Below are 25,643 nucleotides of genomic sequence, written 5' to 3'. Positions count from 1 at the left end.
AACTTATAGATGATAGTTATAGTTAGTTAGTTAGTTAGTTAGTTAGTTAGTTCGTTCGATCGATCTATCGATCGATAGATCGATCGATCGATAGATAGATTTCATATATATTTCATATGTATATGTGCGTGTGTGTGTATACAAACACTCCTGCGCTGAAATCTGCACTTTTAGTAACAAGATTTGGATCGAGATTTATAACATTCCAATAAAAAGGGGGACCCAAACGGAAAGAAGGGCCCGGCCTTCTCCCGAGCCTCCGCGAACAATAGCGGGGGCAGCCACCTCCAAAGCGAGAGAAACGGGGAAACGAGCCCGTTCCGCTTGGCCGCTCGGGCCCTTCGCGTAGCTCGCCTGCCCCGCAGAGGCCCGGGCCTGGCATCCCTCAGGCCGGCCTCCCCAGCGCCTCCTCAGGCGGCAGGGGGCGGCGTCGGGCCGGGCAGGCGGCTTCTTTCCCCGTCCCTCCCCTTCCCCACCTCCCTGCGCTTCGGAACATGGCGGCGGCGGCGGCGGCGATAACGGCGGCGAGGGACTGAAGCAGCCCGGCGCTCGGCCGCAGGTGAGCCCGCGGGCGAGGAGGCCGCCGCGTGGGGAAACACGAGCTCAAGGAGGCGGAGGCGGCCTGGCCGCCGGGTACGGGACGCCTCCGCCCCGCGTAGGCCCAGCCCTCCTGGGGCAGCCCGGGCCATCCTGGCTGAGTGACAGCGGCCGGCCCGTTCTCTCTTCGGCGGGCTTGGTTGGCTCCTTCTCCCCGGCCGCCGCGGATGGGCCTGCGGGGTGGGCGCTTCCCTCGCTTGAGCGATGCCTGTGGTGTGGTGTGAGTGGGTGGTGTGAGAGGGGATGATGAGGGGGTCCCTGCCTCGGGGGGGGCAGCCCCTCGCTTCCTCGGACGGGGGGTCTGCTCTGGCTCCTTCGCCTCGTCTTATAGGGGGGGAAGCCGAGCCTTTCTTCCTCGCCTGGCCTTCTGTGGGGCATCCTGAGGCACCATGGCCTCCTTTCCTGAGGGGGGGGAGAAGGGGGGAGGGGAAGGTCCCCCCAAGAGAGACCCCCCCCACAGACCCCAGGGAGGATCTGAAGGGGCAGCCCCATCTGGAGGGGCGCTCCTTTGGGGAAGGAGGCCCCACCAAATGGAGGCACGTGTGAAGGGGCTGTCCTGGGATGCAATTTGAGGGGGGGATGATTTAGGGGTCCTGGAAAGGAGCCTGATGGGGGCGGTGGGTGAGGGGGTGGAAAGGGGGAAGCTGTGGGCCAGGGTTGCTAAATGAAGGGGAAGGGGAAGCAAGAAATGGGGGGGTGACATGAAAGCAGGACAAGGGGGAGTTGTTTTTCATGGTGGGCTTTCTGGAGTCACTTTTCTTTCCTGCTGCAGAAATCAGGAGTTAGGATAAAATTTGTCTCTTCCTAATAGATTTCTTGAATCCTTTCTTTTTTTTTTTTTGCCCCCCCCCCTCCTGATTTGTTCCTCTGTGATTAGGATTCCCCTCTGGTTCCTCTCTTATCCTCTACCTGGCTCTGGGATATTCAGAGATTCATCAGAAACCTTCCCTAAGTGTTTGATGTTTGTTTCCCCCGCCCCACCAAAAAGCAATTTGGGATAGTCAGATGCATGCTTTGGGCTTTCTTTCTTGTGATTAAAATGATGGACGGGGGTTTACTGAGGAAAGCGGCCTTCGGGGTACAAAGGCATCCTAAGAATAAATAGAGGAAATATGATTTTAACTTGGTTCTTTTTTAAAAAAATAAAAATCCAACTTTATTATTAAGTGAATTATCTCCCTCTTGGGAAGCATTTGGCAAGTGTAAGCCACCCAGAATTGTCTGGAGTGGGCAGCCATAATAAATGTAATAATACTAATACAGTAACAATTCTAGTTACTGGAAAAAAATAGGTCTCTCTCTCACACACACACACACAAACACACACACACACACACAAACACACTTCTGCAGATTTAACTTGAATTGGCCACTTCACAAACCAGATAATCCATTTTGTGGCTTTGCATAATATTTTCAACTGTCAACTAACCCAATGGTCTGGGTTAACAAAACACACTAATCTGCAGAAAACTAATCAGCATTACAGGCAGCCAAGCTTAGCATGCTGTATGAATGCAGGCACTAGTTTGGAACAGAATTGTTTAAACGTGTTGTATGAACTCAGCCATTTTGTTTACAGATGTGTGTGCATATATTTCGGATTGTTACAGTTTTGATGCCCGTATCATGGTTACTTTTTGAAATTTAAACTCTGGGTTTTGGTTTTTTTCCTGATGCTTAATTTTAAATGTGCCTTACATGTTTGAATTTCAGCCAAAAATATCACTGATGGATGGCAGTATTTTCTTTTAGAAATAGATTGATGTGCAAAATAAAGTTTCTACATTCATCCACATAGAAAGGGACTTACTTTTCAAAAGCTATTTTAAGTCCGGGGTACGTCTATGGTAAAGAGCTCTATTAACAGTGGTCTGTGGTATATTCCCTTGATAGGCTAGATTTAGTAGTCCCTTTGATTTTTAAAACTTGCTTGGCCTTTAATTTGCTCTGTCTTGATGGTTATTCATTCAACTGTAAATTTGTCTTACCTGTCAGGAACAGGGTACATGTAATCTCTCAACGAAAGGATTGGTGTTGGCTAAACATAAATATTAAAAGAGGCCTAAAGGGGTAGCTATTCTTCCTGAGACAATTCCATATTACTGAAATGAAGGCCATACAATTGGATGGACAATCATCCATTTTGTAGTTCAGATGTTTGAAGCTATTGCATGACTGAACCTTTTTCTGATTTAGTGATGCACAGTGAATATATAGTTAAAGTGCCAAATATATCTATAAAAAAAAGGATATAATGAGATTTTGATCTCAATTGTTTTGCCATTTTGCATAAAGAAGAGATCCTCTTTTTCCTTGCCTGGCCATTTTTTTCCTCAAAATCTTCCCTCAGCTTTTTCCACTCACTCTAAATAGAATTTTTTAAAATTATGAATTGTTTGGAGGTACCCGATGCAGCTGCCTTGCTGAAGATAAGGAGGTTTTAATCTGGTTGGCAAATGGATGGGAGATTATCTGGAAACCTTATGCAGGTTGCCTTAAATTCCATAAGGAGAGATAAATATTTTTTTTTAAATGTGGAACTCCGTCTATCATGCTGTGAAAGAAGAAAATGAACAATTTGTTTTCCAGACCACTAAGCACAGTTCAAAATGAAATTGCTTTATAAGAAAGGGCAGTTTAAACAAGACAATGGAAAACCTATCTTTTCATCAAGAAAAGCTGTGATTTTCGGTTGTGGTTTATTTTTCAGAAGAAAAAGCAAATCTTGAACAAGTTACAGATTCTCAGATGGAAGACTTGCCTTCTGAGCCCAAATATTGGAAGGTAGCTGTGGTTACATTCGCTGAAATAAAACTATCTAAAGCCCTTGCTATTAAAATGCCTCTTGTGTTTTATATAATTTAATTTCACGTTGGAAAGAGATATAAAACTTGATCCCTGGATTAAATGAAACAATGCTGAGGTATCTGCTTCTAGCATTCAGTTTAGACTGAGGTGATTCTGTAGATTAGTGTCAGTTCTGATTGTTTTGTTCTTAAAGTTAAGCTCACAAAATAGTTTACTTGTCCCTGTACAATAAAACCAAAAGTAATAACTCTCTTTAATATAAGGCTGTGAGTGCTCAAACTCAAATTAACTTGGAATGGGTTTTGTGGGGAGTTTAAATCTGAAATAGACTATGAGGGGAACATTGCAGTGTTGCAAAATTGTCACCTGTGTATACCATTCTCCAGAGGCTTTGGGACTACACTTCTGTGGCAGTCTGGCCAGTGGTTAAATTACAGGAATTGTATTTCAAAAAATCTTGAAGCCAATAGATTGTCCATCCTTAATGTACATATTTATGCATGCTGCAGAGACTTACTAGGGAGAACCTTTCCTTTCTTTTTCATAATATAAGAACTACTAGGTAAAGCAGAGGTGAAATGCTATGAGATCAGACCGGTTCGCCCGAACCGGTAGTAATAAAAGCTACCAGTTCAGGTGAACCAGTAGTAAAAAAATGCTACTGGTTCAGGCGAACCGGTATTTCCGATGATCAGCTGTGCCACGCAATTTATATTCGCTAGAAAGCAGGAAATCCTGCTTTCTAGCAAATCTAAATCACGCAGGACAGCTGTCTCCCCCCTCGCTGTTCTACTTACCTTAGAAAAGGCTTCTTAATCCTCTTTTTTCAGCACTGCGTGGTATCACCTGCGATGCGCATGCATGCTAAGCACGTGTTTGGGACACACTGCGCATGCATGTGTGCAAAGTGTGCATTTGGCACACACTGTGCATGTGCATGCAAAGCGAACCAGTAGCAGACTTCAGAGCATTTCACCCCTGAGGTAAAGGCAAAGATTCCCCTCGCACATATGTGCTAGTCGTTCCTGACTCTAGGGGGCAGTGCTCATCTCCATTTCAAAGCCAAAGAGCCAGCGCTGTCCAAAGACATCTCCATGGTCATGTGGCCGGCAGGACTAAATGCCAAAGGTGCATGGAACGCTATTACCTTCCCATCAAAGGTGGTCCCTATTTTTCTACTTGCATTTTTTACGTGCTTTCGAACTGGGACAAGTAACGGGAGCTCACCCCATTACGTGGCACTAGGGATTCGAAACGCTGAGTTGCCAACCTTTCGATCGACATGCTCAGCAACTTAGTCATTGAGCCACCAAGTAAACTGGGCAGTTTTAGGGCAGGCAAAACTATCTTTTTGTACAATGCATTATTCAGTAAATTAAGTCATGGCCAATGAGGCTTGTTTCTGAAAAGAGAAACTCGTAGAGGGGGGATTGCCTTTGGTTGGCTATAATCATTAATGGGTTCTGCACTTGCTGGTGAGGAAAACAGCAGAGGAGATTTGGACTGTCTCCTATGCAGAAAAGACGGCTGGATTAGATCCGCCAGAAGTCTGGCATTCCTTCCCCATCTCCTGCTTTATGTTCTTGCATTCATGAACAGTTGAAACATTATTTGAATGACCCCTAAGAATCCTACCTTGATTAAGTGGCACTTAAAGGTGCTCAGTCTAAGCCAAGTTAGATGTAACATTTGTCACATAGCTTGAGATAATGTGTGATTGATGTTTTTTTTAAAAAAAATAACCTATAGCTGTTGCATTGGGAAATGGGCTGGGGTGGGAATTAAATTCTTTGTGGAAAAGAATGATTTCCAAACTACTCACAATAAGAGAAAAGACAGAGGGTCTCCCTCCCTCCCTCCCTCCCTCCCCCCCCCCTCTCTCTCTCTCTCTCTCTGTGTGTGTGTAGATTACATGTAAACCATGAGTTAGCTCCCAAGATATTTAAGCATCTCACTTTAATATATAGTAGATGATTTTGTGCCTTCCAGTGGCTTTGCTGATAGTCTGCAGAGCCAGAGGGAAGACTCAATGTTGTAAACCCAGTATTTATACCATAGATAGGAAAGATACATGCTGGGCATTACAAGACAAGATAGAAAGACCTGCACATGGATTAGAGAACAAACAAAAATATATACGATATCATCAAGAGGGTAAAAGAATTGAAATGGAAATGGGCTGGTCACATAGCAAGAAGAACTGACGGCAGGTGGACCAAGGCAGTCAAAGAATGGATCCCACCTGGTAAAAAGCATCCACGAAGGAGACCTAAAGCAAGATGGATCGACAACATCAGCAAGTATTGTGGGCCCAATTGGCAAAGGAAAGTCGAAGACCATATTGGTTGGAAACATGTGGAAGAGGCTTTCATCCTGCAGTGGATAGACAATAGTTAAAATGATTATCATGATCATGATATAGGGTTAAGTACCCAGGGCTTCCAAAGATGTTTTTTTATCCAGAAAGCAAAGTGAAAAGGAAAATAAACTGAACTGCTAAAAGTGAGACTTAACACTTTCCATTAATTGTGAATTATCTTTCCCTTTTGTCTCCATTTCACAGGAAGTAGGCGTGGCTTCCTCTCCTAAGACTGGCCATTTGCAATGTTGCTGAAGGCTGCCTATCTGGTTAGTATATATTTTTGATGGATTTTCCTGAGATGCTTCAGATGTTGCAAAATCCTTCTGCTTTCTGTCAAATTTAGAGATGAAATATCTTGGGAGGTCTATCACTTTAAAGTCTTGTGACCAAACACTGATTATTCTACAAAGACGACCTAACTGATAAATCAGTTAAGATTATTTTGTGATTTGCATTTTTTAAATTGGCAAAGCTATCTCTTTTATTATTATTACCCTACCTTTTTTTCCACATACAACTCAAGGTGGCAGACTCCTTCCTCCTATTTTCCCCACAACAACAATTCTGTGCAGTGGGTTTATTTTGAGAGAGAATGACTGGCCACCCAGCTGATTTTCATACTTAAAGCAGGATTAGAACTCACCGTCTCCCAGTTTCTAGTCTTGATATCTTAACCACAAAACCAAACTGGCTCTCTTGAAACCAGGCAGTTACATTAAATATGTCTTAATGTCAATTTCTATTTATTTATTTATTTATTTATTTATTTAGAAAATATAATTGCCAGTCTTTCCCTGAACCTCAGGGCAGCTTACAAGGAACAGTGAAAAGTTTATTAACACACTAACAAAATGTAACAAATGTAAAACAGTGAAAAGTTTATTAACACACTAACAAAATGTAACAAATGTAAAACACAAGCTAAAACAGTGTTTCATAAATACATTTCATAACTGTATTGTTATTTGATTGAGGCCCACTTTAAAGTGCTGAAAAATATACATTTGTCCAAATGAAGTATTGGGTTCATGCGCCCTTGATTCTTCTAATGCTCAGCAAAATATAGATATTTTTATCATATTTTTAGAATGTTTAGTGAGTATTTGATATTCAGGTATAAAGGAAATGCTTTTTTCTTCCTCTCAGAACAAGGCAAAGTTTTAAAATGTGTTTTAACGCAACCCCCCACCTCCCCCACTCCCTTTCTACCCTTGATCTGCAAGAATATGTGCAGACAAGGGAACATCTCCTAATTAGAATTCACAGCTTTTACTTCCCCAGTTATTTCTAATCTGAAAATGGTTAACAACTTTAGTGTCTTCTAGGGATCAGAATAAATTGAATTCTCACACTTTCTTGGAGGTTACTCTCTCTCTCTCTATCTCTCCACTGCTGTACTCTTTCAAAAAAGTTGGCTCCTGCTCTGTTTTGCTCTTGGGTCTACAAGAGCAAAGCAGTCCAGGAATCTCTTCATGCTGTGTGGTTCCCCTCACCCTCCAACTCTGATAGGCCCCTGTGACCGTGTGAGTACGTTAGTCTTCTCCCATTCAGAATAATATGTATACACACACAAGCTCAGCTTCTCTACTATTGGAGGCATCTGACTCTGTGCCAGAAATTACAGGAGGCTCCCAGTTCTTTGTGATAACTGTATCTAGGGAACTGTACTGAGTAATGAATTGCTGGAACTATTCTCTGTTGTCCCATTGAGCACGTTGTGAGCAGACATAAAGCAGGGCTTCTCCTAATGCGGTGTTGGTATTGGCAGTGAGAGAAGAGAGGGTCAGAGAGATGGTCTTTCCAAGTGCACGCAGTAATTGCTGTAGTGGAATTTGTTAAAGCTCATGAATCCTGAATCTTGCACATGATCTCATTCTTTAACATCAACAGTGAGAAAGGAACCAAGCTTGTTTTCCTTTCTTAGAATGTATAGTCATCTTCTGCTAAGTAAGATCCTTCTTTCCAGGGGTGAAATGCTACCGGTTCACACCAGTTCGGGCAAACCAGTAGAAAAAAAAAAAAGCTACCGGTTCATCCGAACTGGTATTTCCGACAAACAGCTGGGCCGTGCGGTTTATATTCGCTAGAAAGCAGGAAATCTTGCTTTCTAGCGAAGCTAAATCACATGGCACAGCTGTTCTCCCCCCCCCCCACTCGCTGTTCTACTTAACTTGTCAAGCCTCCTTTTTCCACGCGCAGCGTGCGTTTGGCGTGCACTGCATGGGCAGTAAACTGGTGGCGGAGGATTTCACCACTGCTTCTTGCCATCTTCCCAACAGTCTACCACCCTCCCCTCTCTGTCCTTGCAGAAGCTACAGCCAAGAGACTTTTAGTAGCCAGGAAAATTACATTTGCTCCCTGCCTCGTGGCATGTCTCTTAGCTCCAGGCTTGGCCGGGCTGCTTGCCAGAAGTGTTTTGGCCTGTTCTAGCCTTCCCATTTTCTTTGCTATTTTGCAATTTTAAGAGGAGGCCAGGCATCGAGAAGAAGTCTGCATGGGAGCAACTCATAAGAAGGGCTTGCTGGACATTCCCTGAAGTTCCTGGGAATATGGGATAGTGATACGTATAAATCCTGGTTATTTTCCAAAAGGTTTTTAATAGGAATTTTCCTGGACACATAGGCTCCAAAAAAAGTATTTTGAACTTAGTGAGCATATTCTTGGTTAAAGAATAAAAGGATTCTGTTCTGATCCTTAAAAGTCATATAAAGGGAAATCTAATTGAGTTGCAAGAATTTTAAAAATGTACATTAAAATATAATAACCAAATTAGGATGTTATACATCAACACAGCAGGGACACAGCACCTCAGGGGCTAAGACGCTGAGCTTGTCGATCGAAAGGTTGGCAGTTCAGCGGTTTGAATCCCTAGCGCCGCGTAACGGGGTGAGCTCCCGTTACTTGTCCCAGCTTCTGCCAACCTAGCAGTTTGAAAGCAAGTAAAAAATGCAAGTAGAAAAAATAGGCACCACCTTTGGTGGGAAGGTAACAGCATTCCGTGCACCTTTGGCATTTAGTCATGCCGGCCACATGACCACGGAAACGTCTTTGGACAGCGCTGCCTCTTTGGCTTTGAAACGGAGATGAGCACCGCCCCCTAGAGTCGGGAATGACTAGCACATATATGCGAGGGGAACCTTTATCTTTACCTTTTACATCAACACACAAGTATCTAATTTTTTGCATAAGACATTCAAACATGTATGTTTCAGGTTAAAGGGCATTCCAGAGTTGAGATTATACACAACCTGCTTTACCATAGTCTATTCTGGAAGTGTGACTGATAGTCACCTGTTGGCTTCTGGTGAGGTCATAGATTATATATACTACTGTATGAGGTTGACAAACGGGACTCTCAGCCACAGACACCACTTGACAAAGCAGGGGGAAAAAGATGGATTTTTTAAAAAACAAAAATCTATGAATGATAAACCTGTTCCTTCAAAGGAAGTGCAATAACAAATAACAAAGCAGCTAAGGCAGTTTCCCCTGCAAAAAAAACCCCAAAACAAAAACACTGCAAAAAAACCCCGGAATGGAATGGTTACAAGTAGTTGATTCATTCATAAACCCTGGAGCTAAAATACAGATGTTTGCAAAGAATATTTGGTTTGAAGTTTGGAATTAAAGAGAACTTGATTTGTAGTAGGGCTGCTTAAAATTCTTGACCATTTCTCAAGACAGTTTTGTGTTCTCTTTTTACTTCCAGTCCTCTTCAGATTAGTAAACCTAAGCCAGTTGCAGAGTGAGGCCCTGTATCAGGCAATATAATGCGGAAGCCAAGCCCTCAGAAAGGTAAGTTGTAAGCCAAACCCTCCGAAAGGTAACATTCGGTTTGCTAATCGCTTCCGTAAAATGACATGAGACATTAATAAGGCCATTGGTGAAGGGAGTGTATGCTCTTAAGCAAACATCCAGATAAAAAGGTCATTGGGTTACTGTAAATACCAGCAAGCTAGAAAACCACTTCAAGTTAATTTGCATCCCTTTCTTCTTTCATGCCTTTTGTTGGGTGGTGGTTGTTGTTTCATCCTTTTTACCTCTGTTGCATACATGCTAACACTCTTTTAGACAAATCTAATTCCTGCAATAAATATGTTTGTTGGCTTCATTAAAGGCAAGGAGCTGCTCTCAAGTAAAACTATATAGGATTTTATCTTTTATCGTGAAAACATTTTCGATAAGAACATGACCCTTTTCTAGGTTAAATCAGGTCCGTCTAATCCCGTATTCTTTCTCACCATGGTTCTCTAGCACAGGGGTATCAAACTCAATTTCATTGTGGGCCGCATCAGGGTTGTATTTGACCTGGGGGGGGGGCGGACCGGAGTGGGCGTGGCCAGGGGGCGTGGCCAGCTCGACGTCACTCATGTCGGGGGTACCTGTGGCGGCCCAAGCTATCTGCCAGCAAAAACTGGCTCCCGAGCTCCATTTTCGGCTGTGATGGCCTCCTGCAACCATCTGTCAGCAAAAACAGAGCTCAGGAGGGCCTCTGTTTTCACTGACAGAGGCACCTTGGGCCAGTCCTTCGTTGTTTCCAGGGTGGCCCCATGAGCCAGATCTAAGCACCCGCAGTCTGGATCCGGGCCCCGGCCTTGAGTTTGACACCCCTGCTCTAGTTGGTTCTCAGGAATAAAAAAAAACACTGTCATCCTCTCCTATATGTATGTAACTAGTACCAAAGATCAGTGCTGTAATGAATGCTCTGCTAGTGATGCCGACCATTCGCTTATTTTGCCTAGGAAAGTGATGGCTAACCTTTTTGCCATCGCGTGCCAGGAGAGGGGGGGGAGGGGGAGGGTCACGCGCACACGTGCCCACGCGCATGTGTGCGCAACCCCCTCCCCCCTACCCCCCGCTCCTGGCACAGGATGGCCTGGTAGGCCCGTTTTTCTTTCTTACCTGGTTCCAGATCCTCTCTGTGTATCTGGGAACGGCGAAAACAGCCTTTCCCATTCCCTTGGAGGCCCTACGGAGGCTGAAAGGGCCCATTTCCCAACTCCTGGTGGGACAGGAAGTGACATTTTTTGCTGTCCCCAGCCTCCAGAACCTCTCTAGGAGTTTCTAGGAGCTTCTTTAGGAGTCTGTAGGAGCCTCTCTAGGAGTCTCTGGAGGCTGGGGACAGGAAAAAAGTCACTTCCTGTCCCACCGGGAGTGGGGAAATGGGCCCTTTCAGCCTCTGTGGGGCCTCCAAGGGAGTGGGAAAGGCTGTTTTCGCTGTTCCCAGATACACAGAGAGGATCTGGAGCCAGGTAAGAAAGAAAAACGGGCCTTCCCCACCTCCCCCAGGCCCTCCAGAGGCAGGAAACAGCCTGTTTCCCTACTTCTGGTGGGCCCAGAAGGCCCGAAAATCAGCTGGCCGGCGCGCGCATGCGCCCCAGAGCTGAGCTGGCGTGCCCACTAATATGGCTCCGCGTGCCACCTGTGGCACGCGTGCCATAGGTTCGCCATCACGGGCCTAGGACTTGTAGTGGCTGGCCACCTTTTGGATTTCTCCCCCGCAAACTCCCTACCTTCTCGCTCATCAGTGACACTTTTTTGCCCTCATGACATTTTTAAGGCAGTCCTAGTTTGCCATTCTGTGAAGGGGCTGAAGGGAGCTCTTTTTGAGCCCATACTGCCTCTTTGGCACCATATGCTTACAATCCCAGCATGGTGCAAGCCAGTACTGTGTTGGCAGATGCCTCCTTGCCTTTTAATGAGGCATGAAACCAACAGCCAGGCTACCTCACAGTACTTTCCTCTAGCGGCTGTAATCTTTTCTTCTCCGAGAGAAATTATGCTTGGGTTGTGGCATATGCACGCCAGGCAGATTTTCCTTAAAACTCTTTGTCTGTTTACTGCTCTCTTTTGCCGCCTTCTCCTCCTCCTGCCCAACACAACTCATCATCTTTGGAAGGAAAGAAGAGCTTCTGATTAAACCAAAATTGTTTGTTTGTTTGTTTGTGTAGCTTTCTGCTAAATTTACCCAGAATAATATAAGAGGAGATTGTAGTGAAAAGCACAGGTTCTGCTCTCCACTGTTGTCACTCTTCATTTACTACAGAAAGTAGAAGGGTTTTTGGAACAATTTCTCATGCCAGGTTTATGCTGCTGCTGCTGCTCGCTGCTTCTCCGCTTTTAACTTCCTCCTGCTTTGAATTGCTTTTGGGTCTCTGATGGCTCCTCCCTCAGGATTGGTAGCCCCTCCCCCTCTGCCCTCCGCATTGCCCCTTAAAATGAGAGTTTATGGAGGAAAAGAGCAATCCAGGTGAGCCTGCTGAGAAGCCGCTGGAGCCCTGGATAGTAAAGATGCTGCTTGATTAGTTAAGACAGAGCCCAGCCTCTACGGATGTAAGCCTCTCGTGCTCAGTTTATCATCATTTTCACGGAGTACAAATCCTTCAGCTGAAACTGCTGCTGTGGTCTCTGGTTATGACTACTATATAATACAATTCAGAACTAGCACCTGTGTTTTTAACCAGGCAGCTCGTTCTCCGCGCACGTGTCTCTCTCGAAAGCCATTGGAGGATATACAGGAGTTGTCATCGTCGCAGGGGTGGGTTTTTTTTTTTGGCAGCAGCTTCTCTTTTCTCACTTTTGAACATCTGTCCTCATCAGGGTTTGTTTCCCTCAAAATCAGTGACAGCTTGCAAATACAGTTTCACCTTTTGAAAGTCAGGAAATAGTTTGGTGCAGCCAATAGGCCAAATAGTTCCCCAACAACGTCTAGAGAGAGTATTAGAATTTTCAGATGAAAACACTTTAAGGTCTTGTGAAACGTCGTGTCTCGTTTGGCACTTAATTGAAAATGAATAAATGTGTTTTTATTTAATTATGGAGGCCTGTAGACCAAGCATGCCATGATGTCTAGGCATTAGATTGCTGACTCCTGGTTTTGCCAGCCTAACCCTAACCCGGGGGGGAGGGGGGGATACATTTGCAAAATGTCAGACAGTATTACAGTCAAAAAAACACCTCTTTAGCCCATATGGCAGCCTTCTCTCTCTCTCTCCCTCTCTCTCTCTCTCTCTCCTGCCCTCTCTCTCTCTCCTGCCCTCTCTCTCTCTCTCTCCTGCCCTCCTTCCCTCTCTCTCTCTCTCTCTCCTGCCCTCCTTCCCTCTCTCTCTCTCTCTCCTGCCCTCCCTCCCTCCCTCCCTCCCTCTCTCTCCCCTGCCCTCCCTCCCTCTCTCTTTCCTGCCCTCCCTCCCTCTCTCTCTCTCTCTCTCTCTCTCTCTCTCTCTCTCCTGCCCTCCCTCCCTCCCTCTCTCTCTCTCTCTCTCTTACACACACACACACACACACACACACACACACACACACACACACGGTGGAACTTCTGCCATGATTCTATCCCACCATCCTGCAGATATATCCACACACCCTTGGACATGTCTGTATGTCTGTCTTGTGGCGGTGCTTGAGAGTTTCAGAAGATGATGTGGCACTCAAATGAAACAAACAAATGTTAACAAGTTATGACATTTATGTAGTTATTTACCAAGCACCATCTAAATTATATTAAAGTAACCAAAATATCTTTACAATCCCCAAGACATGTCACAACTTGTGAGCACCCCTAATGTTTGAAAATTGAAAATTGGAAAATTTGAGACATCCTAAGTTTTCAAAAAAGATTCACAAAGATTAAAAGTGACTGCACTAGATAGCTCTGTGAGATAGGCCTTCAACCACTTAAAACAGGCACTATAAATACCACACACACTTTTAGAGAGAAGTTCCCTGAAGATGGGTGCCAGCATGAGTCCAAAAGCTTGGAAGACAAAACCTCCAGTCCTGGTGACCGACCCAGATTGAATCCTGCAGGTCTACTGGATCCTGGATCCCCAGTGTAGTTGCTCAGTCATTTCTCTGTTCGTTTCCTTTCCACCATTAAGATTATCGTGTAGAAGATAGTCAGACTTACACATTTTTTAAATAAAAAATTACATAAACCGGAACAGGGTGGTCTGAAGGAATGCAGGTACTGTATCCTTTTCCCCTTGGATTGAGGGCCAGAAAAAAAAAGCTGACTTAATTTGCTTAGTGGAGGGAAGATGTCTGACAATGAAGGTGAAAGATGCTTTGAATTTGTCCAAGCCCTAGTAAATATGTGGCATGTTTGCTTACATGAAAAAAAACTCATAATACTGTAATGTGATTAATGTGGGGTTATTTTCTTTTTACTCACTTTAATGATCTTAGCAATAGATTGGAAAGATGGCAAAAAGCACAAGTATGGACGTCTATCTGAACCCCCTTCTCAGTATCAAGGTATGGATGTTTCTGTCTTCTTTTTTTCTTCGTTGGAGAATTAGGACATAATTCTTCAGAAAAGGGAATGACAAATAGATGAAGTGATCTCATTTAAAGTGTCCACAAAGCTGCCTTATATGTAACTCACTCAATTTGATTAATTAAAATTAATTCTAGCTCCAGAGTTTCAAGTAGAGATTTTCCTTACCTCTTTTAAATGAGTTCAGGAAAAAGATGTCAGAGACCTCTGAGCACCTATAGAACAGGCACTTTTACCTGCGGAATCTTGGTCTCTGTGCTGATAAAGAAATCATAATCATAGGCATCTGTTTGGGGCAAGCCGTTTGCAAAAATGCAGTTTGTGAACTTCAATAAGGATGCATATAGCTAATAACGGGGTGGCTCAGGGGCTAAGACGCTGAGCTTGTCGATCGAAAGGTCGGCAGTTCAGCAGTTTGAATCCCTAGCGCCACGTAACGGGGTGAGCACCCGTTCCTTGTCCCAGCTTCTGCCAACCTAGCAGTTCGAAAGCACGTAAAAATGCAAGTAGAAGAATAGGGACCACCTTTGGTGGGAAGGTAACAGCAGTCCATGCACCTTTGGCGTTTAGTCATGCTGGCCACATGACCAAAGAGACGTCTTCGGACAGCGCTGGCTCTTTGGCTTAGAAACGGAGATGAGCACCGCCCCCTAGAGTCGGGAACAACTAGCACATATCTGCAAGGGGAACCTTTACCTTTACCTTATAGCTAATGAGTGCAATATCTCTGATGGCCTCAGAACTCAATGTATATATATAAGCACACAAGCTCAACTCTTAAGGTGGTAACATCTGAGATATAGCATATTTCTATAAGCATAATTGGCAGTGAGAACGATTAATCAGTGGTAACAGCTTGCTTTCCAATGTTGGGGGTGCTCCATCGCTGGAGATTTTCTAGAAAAGATTGGACAACCATTTTTTCCAGGATAGTATAAGGGCTCCTGCCTTGGACTAGAAGACCTCCAAGGTTCCTTCCAGCCCTGTGATTCTATGTTCATTCTTTGCTTGAAGTTGCTGCCATTTTGATGAACACGATATATGTGAACCAAAGCAAGATGAGATGTTTTCTTCGCTGGCTCATAGTTATTGACTTTTTTGTTGTTGTTCTTAGATATGCAAAGTCTCATCTAATTCCCACATAACAGCCTATAGTCGCAAGTTAGTCTGTATATATATGCAGACTAATTGTTATAGTCTATATATATATATATATAATTGTCTATTATATAATTGTTCCTCTTGGTATCTATAAAAGGAATCCTTTTTTTTTTTTTTAACAAAACAGAGGCTGGGGAGCCATCTATCGGGAATGCTATAGTAGTGAACTTCAGGTTATTAGCAACAATTGGACTAGTGGCCTTTTAGAGGTTCCAGGGCTTCATATGTGGGAAGGATGTAAACCAGTGGTGGGTTGCTACTGGTTCTCCCCGGTTCTTGCAAACCAGTAGTGGAAATTTTGAGTAGTTCGGAGAACCAGTAAATACCACCTCTTCCTGGCCCCACCCCCAAACTATTCGCTGCCTCCCGAGTCCCAGCTGATCGGCTAGAAGAAAAAAAGCTGTTTAAACTCTTGCTGCAGCGCTTCAAAGGGCCGCCCTACAGCTGATCAGCGGTAAAAGACAGTGTGGTGGTAGACCAGTGCTCTCCAAAAACAAATGGGTAGACTAGTACAGCTCTGCAAGCAGTTAAAAGCCTGGTAGACCAGTACCTCTGCTAAATCCTAAAATATTGTCACATGACCATCAAACCATGCCCACAAAATTGAGCCTTGGTAGTACAGTGGTCTAAGGCACCCTGTTATTAAGCTGGTTATTAAGACCAGCTGCCTGCAATTACTGCAGGTTTGAATCTCGCCAAGGCTCAAGGTTGACTCAGCCTTCCATCCTTTCTAAGGTAGGTAAATTGAGGACCCAGTTGTGGGGGCAATAAGCTGACTTTGTATAAATATACAAAAGTATGAAGGCTATTGCTTAACGCACTGTAAGCCGCCCTGAGTCTCCGGAGAAGGGCGGCATATAAATCAAATTTAAAAAAATAATAATAATAAGCCACGCCCACAGAACCGGTAGTAAAAAAATTTAGAACCCACCCCTGATGTAAACCCTTTTATCAAATTTCTGATGGTGACCTTCTCTTGTGCAAGCCATACTGTTCAGCTCGTTGACTTTGATAAAGTGGTGGTCATTAGTCCAGATAGCTTCAAAAGGAGGGTTGGATTCTTAGAGGGATGGCCTTTTTATCACTATTGGCCCATGATGTCTAACTGAAACCCTTAAGCCAGGGTTCACTGCTTTACTACTAATATCTAATATTTGGGACCAACAGTAGGGAAGAATATTGCCTTTTTATTTTGTTTACTGTGGAGACATTATTAGGCTGGATATGCTTATTTAATTGGCTTGTATATGTTATATATGTATGTGCGTGTGTGCTGTTTATGTGAGTTTATTTGTATCTTTTCTTTTGAGTTAATTTTGCTGCATTCCCATAGTATGAGCCATATGGAGCTGGCAATATGAACAAGCCCTTAGAGAAAAGAGGGCAGGTTGCCACTGAAAACAGTTGGATGATTATCAAAATGTAACGAAGCTAATTGTCGCATGAAAAACTATAAAAACAAATGATGTTTTGTTAATTCTCTTATAAGCTGAAAAAACTTTTTTTTTTGCTATATTAAAAGGTCATGTGGAAATTATTAAAGTGTGAAGTTCTATACTTGAGATGGATATTGTTAAAAGTACAATACTTGACTTTTCATACTGGCTCAGCTTATACACCATAGTAAACACTAAATCAAATGAAATAGGATTATCCATAGAATAACCTATACCCAATCAAATAAATCATGTTAGGGTTTGATGTGATGGTCTGAATCACAAAATATCCCAAATTAGCCAACCTCTTTTTACATTTGTTTAGCATAAGGTTATGCAACCTTTTTGATTCTATGTCCCTTTACAAAATCATTTTCAGACTCTGTACATGTCATTGCCTTCTTATTATGCACAATCCATATTCAACAGCTGACTGTTGCTATTACCAAATCTTGATGTAATAATCACGTTAATCTAACTCAAAGCAGCCAGAAGTCACATGATCTGAGATTATATGTTCTAAGATAAGACAACTATTTAAGACAATATAACATATATAATATAATAATAATATAATAAATATTTATATTCAAGTAAGACAATCACATAAGTATATATGATCTAAGATAAGACAACCATTTGTCTGAAATGGTTAGGGTTTCCTGCTTAAGCGGGGGGTTGGACTAGAAGACCTCCAAGGTCCCTTCCAACTCTGTTATAAATGACAGTCTTTTGCCAGACTGAAAATCTTGTAGAACTCTGGGGCATGGCATCACCATGATCATATCTGGCTTCTAATGTCAGCGCCCTGTATCTGAATCAAATGTATCTCTAAAGTTTATAGTCACATCATTGGAAAATGCTGACCTAGCATGATTTGTGAACACAGTAGCTGTGTTGTATTGAGATCCAACTCTGCATCCTAAACTGTTTCCTTCTGTTCGTATATTAAATAGGCCAATTCATTTTAAGAGTACAGTACACAACTGTTAAAAGGGACGCGGTGGCTCAGTGGCTAAGACGCTGAGCTTGTCAGTAGAAAGGTCGGCAGTTCAGTGGTTTGAATCCCTAGTGCTGCATAACGGGGTGAGCTCCTGTTCCTTGTCCCAGCTTCTGCCAACCTAGCAGTTCAAAAGCATGTAAAAAATGCAAGTAGAAAAATAGGTGGGAAGGGAACAGCGTTCCGTGCACCTTTGGCGTTTAGTCATGCCGGCCACATGACCACGGAGACGTCTTCGGATAGCGCTGGCTCTTCGGCTTTGAAACGGAGATGAGCACCGCCCCCTAGAGTGCAAGGGGAACCTTTACCTTTACCTTTACACAACTGTTGGAAGAATATTACTATATTCTTTTGCCTACCAATTAAACAGAGAAGTACCTGTTTTAGATAACATGAGAATGTCAGGTTTGTGTGTTCCCTTCTCCTCTTTCTTGAATTCATGATACCCCATATCCTGACACCAGTATTATAAACATATCCCTGAGGATGATGAGCCAAGGGAAATCTTGTTATAATGATACAGAAAGTGTAAAAAATGTCAGTACATTGAAGTAGACATTAGAGAAAGGAACTTGATTCACAGCTTCCATTTACATTGCCATGTCTCAAACATCATAACATGTAATTCAACCCTAACAGTCCATCTTGAATTCTTTGTTTGGATGAGGAAGCTATTTGTGGCAGAAATGCTTTTACTTCTGATATTTACAAGCTGGTTTGGGAAACTTGTTAGCTAAGAGTGGGATGGAATGTTTAAAAAAACAAGTAAGCAGCAATCTTTTTAATAGTATGCAATAATACCAGGATTCCAAAGACATGGAGGACACCTTATGAAGAATAAAGGAAGAAGAATATAAAAGCATGTACTCTGATTCCACTACAAAAGAAAACCCACTTGCTAGAATAAATATACTGCTGTGTGTCCCTGGGAAAATGAAACTGGAACATGCTGTAAGGGCAGCACATAAACTAAAAACTAAATTAGATTTAAGCTTTGGCTAAGTTAAACATTCTCTCCTGATCCTTTTATGACTAATGCCCAGGTAATTTATCATGTGTCAGACCTTCATCCAGACCAAGAATTGTTGAAAAAGAGTTGATTTTTTTTTTCTTTCCCTACAAAGAGGCCAAAAGGGCCCTCGGTAACCAGCCGAGCGACAAACTGTTTATTAAAGACCGAGTGGCTTTTTTTCAACCGTGCCTCCAAACCTTTCGTCACAGCCAACTTTTGTTCTCCATCTTCTCTTCAGGTCATTTTGCCTGGGATAAATACTTGAAAGAGACATGTTCCATCCCAGCTCCTGCCCATTGCTTCAAGCAGGTAATGGAGCATTCCATGTTCTAAAAGAGTTGGGATGAAGGGGTCTGCTTCTAGTCGGCTCCTATACAAGTATGGAATAGACTCCTCTGCCTTCTGTTGGTGGGAGAAGAACAAACAAAGCAGGTACCCGGTTGTAAATTCTATACTAGAAAAAAAAAGGTGCACTATGAGTTCTAGAGTTGATGAAATAGCTCAGGAACCTTAGTTCGCAGGTATCGCTGATTTAACATGGGCTGTGTGTACCTAAGGGTGCAGGTAGTCCTCGACTTACGACCACAGCTGGGACCAGACTTTCCAAAAGCTGAGTCACGCTCAATTTTACAGTCTTTTTGCCGTGATTGTTAACTGAACCACTGCAGTTGTTAAGTGAATCATACAGCCGTTAAACGAATCCACCTTCCACCCTTGACTTTTGCTCGTGGGAAGCCAGCTGGGGAAGGAAATGCAAATGGCATTTACGTGACTTTCAGCACACAGTAACTATCCTAAACACATGGCGGTTGCTACACAGCCGAATTTTGACCCCGGGGGTGCTGCAATGATTGTGTGGAAGTGTGCAATGAAGTGAGAGAGCCAATGATAAGTCACTTTTCCAGTGCTGTTGTAACTTCAAATGGTCACTAAATGAATGGTTGTAAGTCGAGGACTACCTGTACATCCAGATAAGACATTTCCTGTGTTTTTCTTACAAAATAACTCCAGGAAAAGGGAATTCATTCACTATTGCTTCCCGCTTGTGACCTCTCCCTCTCCTCTTTTTTTCCACACTGCTTTTACTTGTTTTTAAGATTGAAATCTATTAGAGGGAAAGAGACAGAAAAAACACTGACAATGTGAGGAACTAGCCTGAAAGGACCTAGACCATTGCATACGCATTCATAGCACATTATGATTGTTTTAGACTTGATGTAAATAATTGCTTTAGACTAAACGTTAATTAAACAGGATTATTGTCATAATATCTGAGCTCAGATATGACCTGCTGGGTATTGTCTTTGACTAGAATTTTAAAAATAAAAGCCACTTTTATGCACTGTAGTAACCAAAGGGAATAATTGCCAAAAAATGAGTCAATGTATAATTCTTAGCATGCCCATTGTTTTAATATCGTTTGCCAAATGAAAGTACAAGAAGCAAAGATTTTGGGGTACTGCAGAAGTGTCGGATGTAATATGCTTGTAAAGGCACTGGGTGTAATTCCTAGCATGTTCAGTTCAATGGGATCAGAGTAGGCAATATCATGGGAATTGGGTGAATGGTCTGTCTGACTTGCATAAGGCAGCTTACCATGACCTCAAGAGCATTCAGTGGAGAAGGTAAGCATGGAACTGGTTTAGTAGTAATAAAGTGGGACCGTTTGGTTGGAGTATGAAATTTTGCCTGTTTTACCTCAAAAGATACTGAAGAACAAAAGGAGGGAGAAAAGTTTAGATTTAAATGTCTTCAGTTGAAGAGAATTAATCTTCCATTGATGGTTGGATTCTCCTCTCTTCCCCCTGTCCTTATCCTGTTAATTTCTCTTTTGCATACTTGACTGGGAATCACAGCCCCAAAAATTTCATTGATGTTCAGAAGCCAGGAACAATGTAGGGAATGAGGAGGAAGGAAGAGGAGTTTGGGGAAGAGCATAAAATGAACTGCCTAAAAGATGAAGTGTGACCAAAAGCCTTGTTCTCCTCAGTCTTACGCCCCACCCAGCAATGAATTCAAGATCAGCATGAAGTTAGAAGCCCAAGATCCCAGAAACACCACGTCAACTTGTATTGCTGCTGTGGTGGGGCTGACAGGTGCCCGTCTCCGATTACGTCTCGATGGCAGTGACAACAAGAACGACTTCTGGCGTCTGGTAGATTCTTCAGAAATCCAGCCCATTGGCAACTGTGAAAAAAATGGTGGGATGCTCCAACCTCCTTTAGGTGAGTTGGCCCAAAAGAGGATTACTGTTTTCATCAGTACCAGGAACAGTATCCTGGGCATATGATGTTTTTACAAATACGATGTTTGTGACAGACTTGAACATTGGGCTCTATCTAACAAAATGAAAGTCAACAGTGAAAAAAAGTAAGGTTCTACATGTAAGCAAGAAAAACAAAATGCCCAGGTACAGTATATTTGATACCTCGCTCAATATTAGTAACTGTGAGAGGGATCTTGGAATATTGTATCATGTTTTGGTCACCACGATGTAAAAAAGATGTTGAGACTCTAGAAAGAGTGCAAAGAAGATGATTAGGGGACTGGAGGCTAAAACATATAAAGAACAGTTGCTGGAACTGGGTATGTCTAGTTTGATGAAAAAGAAGGACTATGGGTGACATGATAGCAGTGTTCCAATATCTCAGGGATTGTTACAAAGAAGAAGGAGTCAGGCTATTCTCTAAAGCACCTGAAGGCAGGACAAGAAGCAATGGGTGGAAACTAATCAAGGAGAGAAGCAACTTAGAACTAAGGAGAAATTTCCTGACAGTGAGAACAATTAATCAGTGGAACAACTTGCCTCCAGATGTTGTAAATGCTCCAACACTAGAAGTTTTTAAGATGTTGGATAACCATTTGTCTGAAGTGGTGTAAGGGTGTCCTGTCTAAGCAGGGGGTTGGACTAGAAGACCTCCAAGTTCCCTTCTAACTCTGTTATTCTATTCTATTCTATTCTATTCTATTCTATTCTATTCTATTCTATTCTATTCTATTCTATTCTATTCTAAATATGTTGTTTGCTAATCCAGGAGGCCTCTTGTTTTACTAATTGTCTTTTTGTTGTGGTTAGTGTTGGTAGAGGAAGTCCCATCTCTTTTATATAAATCACTCACCGTTTTCAGAAAAGCTCCTGGCTCCTGAAAAATCCCTCATGACTTCAATAAACCACAAGCACCTGGTGCTCTTGCCATATCTAACAGAAGACTCCTGCAAATGTGAAGAGTCTTGCTTTGTCTTCCTGAAAAGCACATTCTCCTATCGATTCCTAAATTTGCTGAGGTTAATTCTGCTTTCCCCTTTGCTGTCCGTGGTGGATTCCAAGGAATTACTCCCCAAGTTGTAAGCAAGTCAACTCGTGCTAGCAATAGCAATAGCACTTAGACTTATATACCGTTTCATAGTGCTTTACAGCCCTCTCTAAGTGGTTTACAGAGTCAGCATATGACCCCCAACAGTTTGGGTCCTCAGATAAATACTAGCTGAGGACTGCTTAGCCATCTCGAGGGCTTTCTTTTGTTTGCTGTATTGATTGCAAAAGATCTTAGTCTGGTCGTTCTTATGTGATGATGTCCTTATCACAGGAAACTAGGATAGCAGCTAGTCTGAAAGTCGGTTAAACTAAATTTAAATATTTTGAAGGCTTTTGATCCAGAGTAGCTCATGAGATGCATAATTGATTATTCCTTGAACATTTGTTGACTTACTGGTCTGGAAGTGTTTTTTTTTTTTTTTTCATATAATTCTTACTGTTTATCTGAGTAAGGTGGTGTTATTGGAATCGGCGGTAAAATACGTTAAAATTAAACGGTAATAATGATTCTGTTTTATTGAACTGTTACATCAGCACCACTTCCTTTGGCTCCCTTTGTTTATTGCCATTACAAGGATGAACATTCCATTTTGCACTGAAGTTTTCTTATCAGGATGATTCCATTCTGTTTCTCATGTCTGTAAATTCTGTACTTCCTTTACACTTTTCATAGATTAATGCACTGTGAAAATATTTACTATTTAGTAACATTGTTACTGGGAGATCAGTATTACTGAATGTTGCGTTGGTGCCTTCATAATGGAAGGATGACTGCTAGGATGTTCTTCGTTGCAGCTACTATTTTAACAGCCTCCATCTCCGCTTCAGGTTTTCGTCTGAATGCTTCCTCTTGGCCTATGTTTCTTCTGAAGACTCTGAACGGAGCAGAAATGGCTCCCATTCGGATTTTCCATAAGGTACTGTAGCATGCAGCCTTTCTGATCCCTGAAACCACCTGGTTCCATTTGTTGTGATAAATAAGTCTAGCGACCTCTGCTTGATATGCCACTTGTTGGAAAAATATATATTTATTTGGTATATTTATACAGTTGCCCATCTGCCAAGGCACATATAAAAACAGAACAGATAACAACTGAACATAATCACAATCCATTACATAAAAAATACCAAGTCAAGGCCCCTAAAAGAATTTCACTAGCACTTAACAGATTAAACTGCACCCACATGACAACTCTTTTAGCCCCCTGGTCCAGTGCTTCTGGAAGACTGACTGTTTGTCCATATTTGGAAGGGGACTGTTCCCCAGGACAAGTGCCATGATAGAGAAGACATGTTTCATTTGTGGACCAGAGCTTGTCCACTCTCCAATCTGATGGGGCAGGCAGAAACCATCTATAGGGAACGCATCAAATTTGCAGATGATACCAAGCTAGCAGGAATTGCCAAAACTCCAGAAGATAGGCTTAAGATACAGAAGGATCTTGACAGACTTGAACATTGGGCGCTATCTAACAAAATGAAATTCAATGGTGAAAAATGTAAGGTTCTACATTTAGAACAACAAAACAAGAAAAACAAAATGCACAGGTACAGTATATGTGGTACCTTGGTCAATAGTAGAAACTTTGAGAGGGATCTTGGAGTCCTAGTGGACAACCATTTAAATATGAGCCAGCCGTGTGCAGCAGCTGCCAAAAAAGCCAACACAGTTCTAGGCTGCATAAACAGAGGGATAGAATCAAGATCACGTGAAGTGTTAATACCACTTTATAATGCCTTGATAAGGCCACACTTGGAATACAGCATCCAGTTTTGGTCACCACGATGTAAAAAAGATGTGGAGACTCTAGAAAGAGTGCAGAGAAGAACAACAAAGATGATTAAGGAGACTGGAGGCTGAAATATGTGAAGAACGGTTGCAAGAACTGGGTCAGTGGTGGGTTCCTCCCAGTTCGGCCCGGTTTGCGCGAGCCAGTAGCAGTGACGCTATTACGTCACCGAACCGGTTCTCTTTCTTTGGGAGTTGGGCCCTCCCGCCCGCCCCTGCGTTATTCTGACCTAGTATTTCTGCTGTTTTCGCCCAGCTGAGAGGTGCGGCAGAGTGGATTGCCGCACCTCAGCTGGGCAGATTTGCAACGCGCTTGCGCGAAGCGCTCGTTTGCGAGCGAACTGAGCATGTGTGTGGCGACCGAAGAGGTGATCGTGCGCAAAGCACGCACACAAAGAGAACCGGTAGTAAAGCCGGTTAGAACCCACCCCTGAACTGGGTATGTCTAGTTTAATGAAAAGAAGACATGATAGCAGTGTTCCGATATCTCAGGGGCTGCCACAAAGAAGAGGGAGTCAAGCTATTCTCCAGAGCACCTGAGGGCAGGACAAGAAGCAACGGGTGGAAACTAATCAAGGAGGGAAACAACCTAGAACTAAGGAGAAATTTCCTGACAGTGAGAACAATGAATCAGTGGAACAACTTGCCTCCAGAAGTTGTGAATGTTCCAACACTGGAAGTTTTTAAGAAGAGGTTGGATAACCATTTGTCTGAAGGGTGTAGGGATTCCTGCCTAAGCAGGGGGTTGGACTAGAAGACCTCCAATTATATCAGGGAGAAGCAGTCCCAGAAGTAACCTGGCCCTAAGTTGCTTGCTTTATGTATAATCAGCATCTTGAATTGTATTTGGACATCTGCTGGGATTTCTGGATGAGATTCCGTGAGTAATATCTATAGGCTGAAGAGATAAATCTTGGGAGAACCGAGTCTCTTTAGGCAATAAAATGGAATCACGTAAGTCGGGATTCATTCTGTGTGAATGTGTTTGTGTTAAGATTAAAGGCTAACAGGAGGGAAAGCTGAATATAGAAAAATCCATTCAAGGATTAAGGTGGGTGCAAGAGAGATACTTGAGAAAAGAATAGCTACCAAACAATTGAGATCTCAGGATGGGTCGGGGGCAGCCAAGATTTTAGGCTGTGTTATGCTTATATAGATGACTGGACTCTAGCTTGGTAGAAACTGCTCTTTATCTTTTTTGGCTCGCTTTAACTGCAACAAAGGAAATTTATATAATCAACTTGAGTCCTAGATTTCCTTAGAGTGTGCCAGGTTTTAGTAAGAATTATTGCAGGTGTCTGACAGCAACCTTGACATTTGGGAGAAGCGGTAATTCAACCTGACAACAGGAAAAGGGAAGGAATGTTAGGAGAGGAAGAGTTGGCTGGCTATTTCAAGAAGTCTGGACTTGCAGTCATAATGTTCAAGCCTCCTTTTTAAAAATCAGGATGTATTTTTAAACACACACACACACCCTTGCTTTAATGCTGCCCAGATGGAACAGATACCGCTCACGGAGCAGAATGTTATTTCTCTCATTATACTGTGACATTTCTGTTCTCCATAAATGCTTTTCAAATGGGGCACTTGATACTTTCAGCACGCCTCTGTTCTGTCACCATTCAGGATAACTTGGTTTGAACTAAGTTATCCTTTGGGTGAACTTTAGATAAGAACTTCCCAAATATAGCCCTCCCACGCAGCATGACTTCTTAAAATCAAGTCAGTTAAAAAAAATGGTATCTGGCTATTATTGCTCAGATGTAGAACTTAATCAGATTTTTAAAAAAACACCAGAATTTCACAATGCATCTGAAATTGAAAGGTGAAGCATTTGAGTCATACTGATGCAGAATCTCGACCTCTTATGGTACCTTATGCAAG

The 25,643-nt window shown here is 42.7% G+C and overlaps 1 protein-coding gene across 4 annotated transcripts in view; it reads left to right on the top strand.

Moving 5' to 3' along the window:
- Window positions 1-472: 472 nt before the first annotated feature.
- The window catches only part of SCMH1 (Scm polycomb group protein homolog 1), a 53,271-nt gene continuing 28,100 nt past the window's right edge, over window positions 473-25,643 (top strand). For 3 of the 4 annotated variants that reach the window (XM_070949500.1, XM_070949501.1, XM_070949499.1), the window contains exons 1-7: window positions 473-559; window positions 5,972-6,036; window positions 9,480-9,565; window positions 13,955-14,023; window positions 18,893-18,963; window positions 20,645-20,879; window positions 22,799-22,887. In XM_070949500.1, the coding sequence (XP_070805601.1) occupies window positions 9,541-9,565; window positions 13,955-14,023; window positions 18,893-18,963; window positions 20,645-20,879; window positions 22,799-22,887 (489 nt within the window). In that variant the 5' untranslated portion in view covers window positions 473-559; window positions 5,972-6,036; window positions 9,480-9,540. Of the gene's footprint in view, window positions 560-5,971; window positions 6,037-9,479; window positions 9,566-13,954; window positions 14,024-18,892; window positions 18,964-18,991; window positions 19,087-20,644; window positions 20,880-22,798; window positions 22,888-25,643 lie in introns of those variants that run through there. The other variant, XM_070949502.1, reaches the window with a different exon arrangement.

Source organism: Pituophis catenifer, unplaced genomic scaffold, assembly GCF_029215685.1.
Source record: "Pituophis catenifer annectens isolate HBS135680 unplaced genomic scaffold, rPitCat1.0.hap2 SCAF_9, whole genome shotgun sequence".
Classification (NCBI taxonomy): Eukaryota; Metazoa; Chordata; class Lepidosauria; order Squamata; family Colubridae; genus Pituophis; species Pituophis catenifer.
Note: the sequence above shows the minus strand (reverse complement) of the source record. Positions and strands in the feature narration are given on the sequence as shown.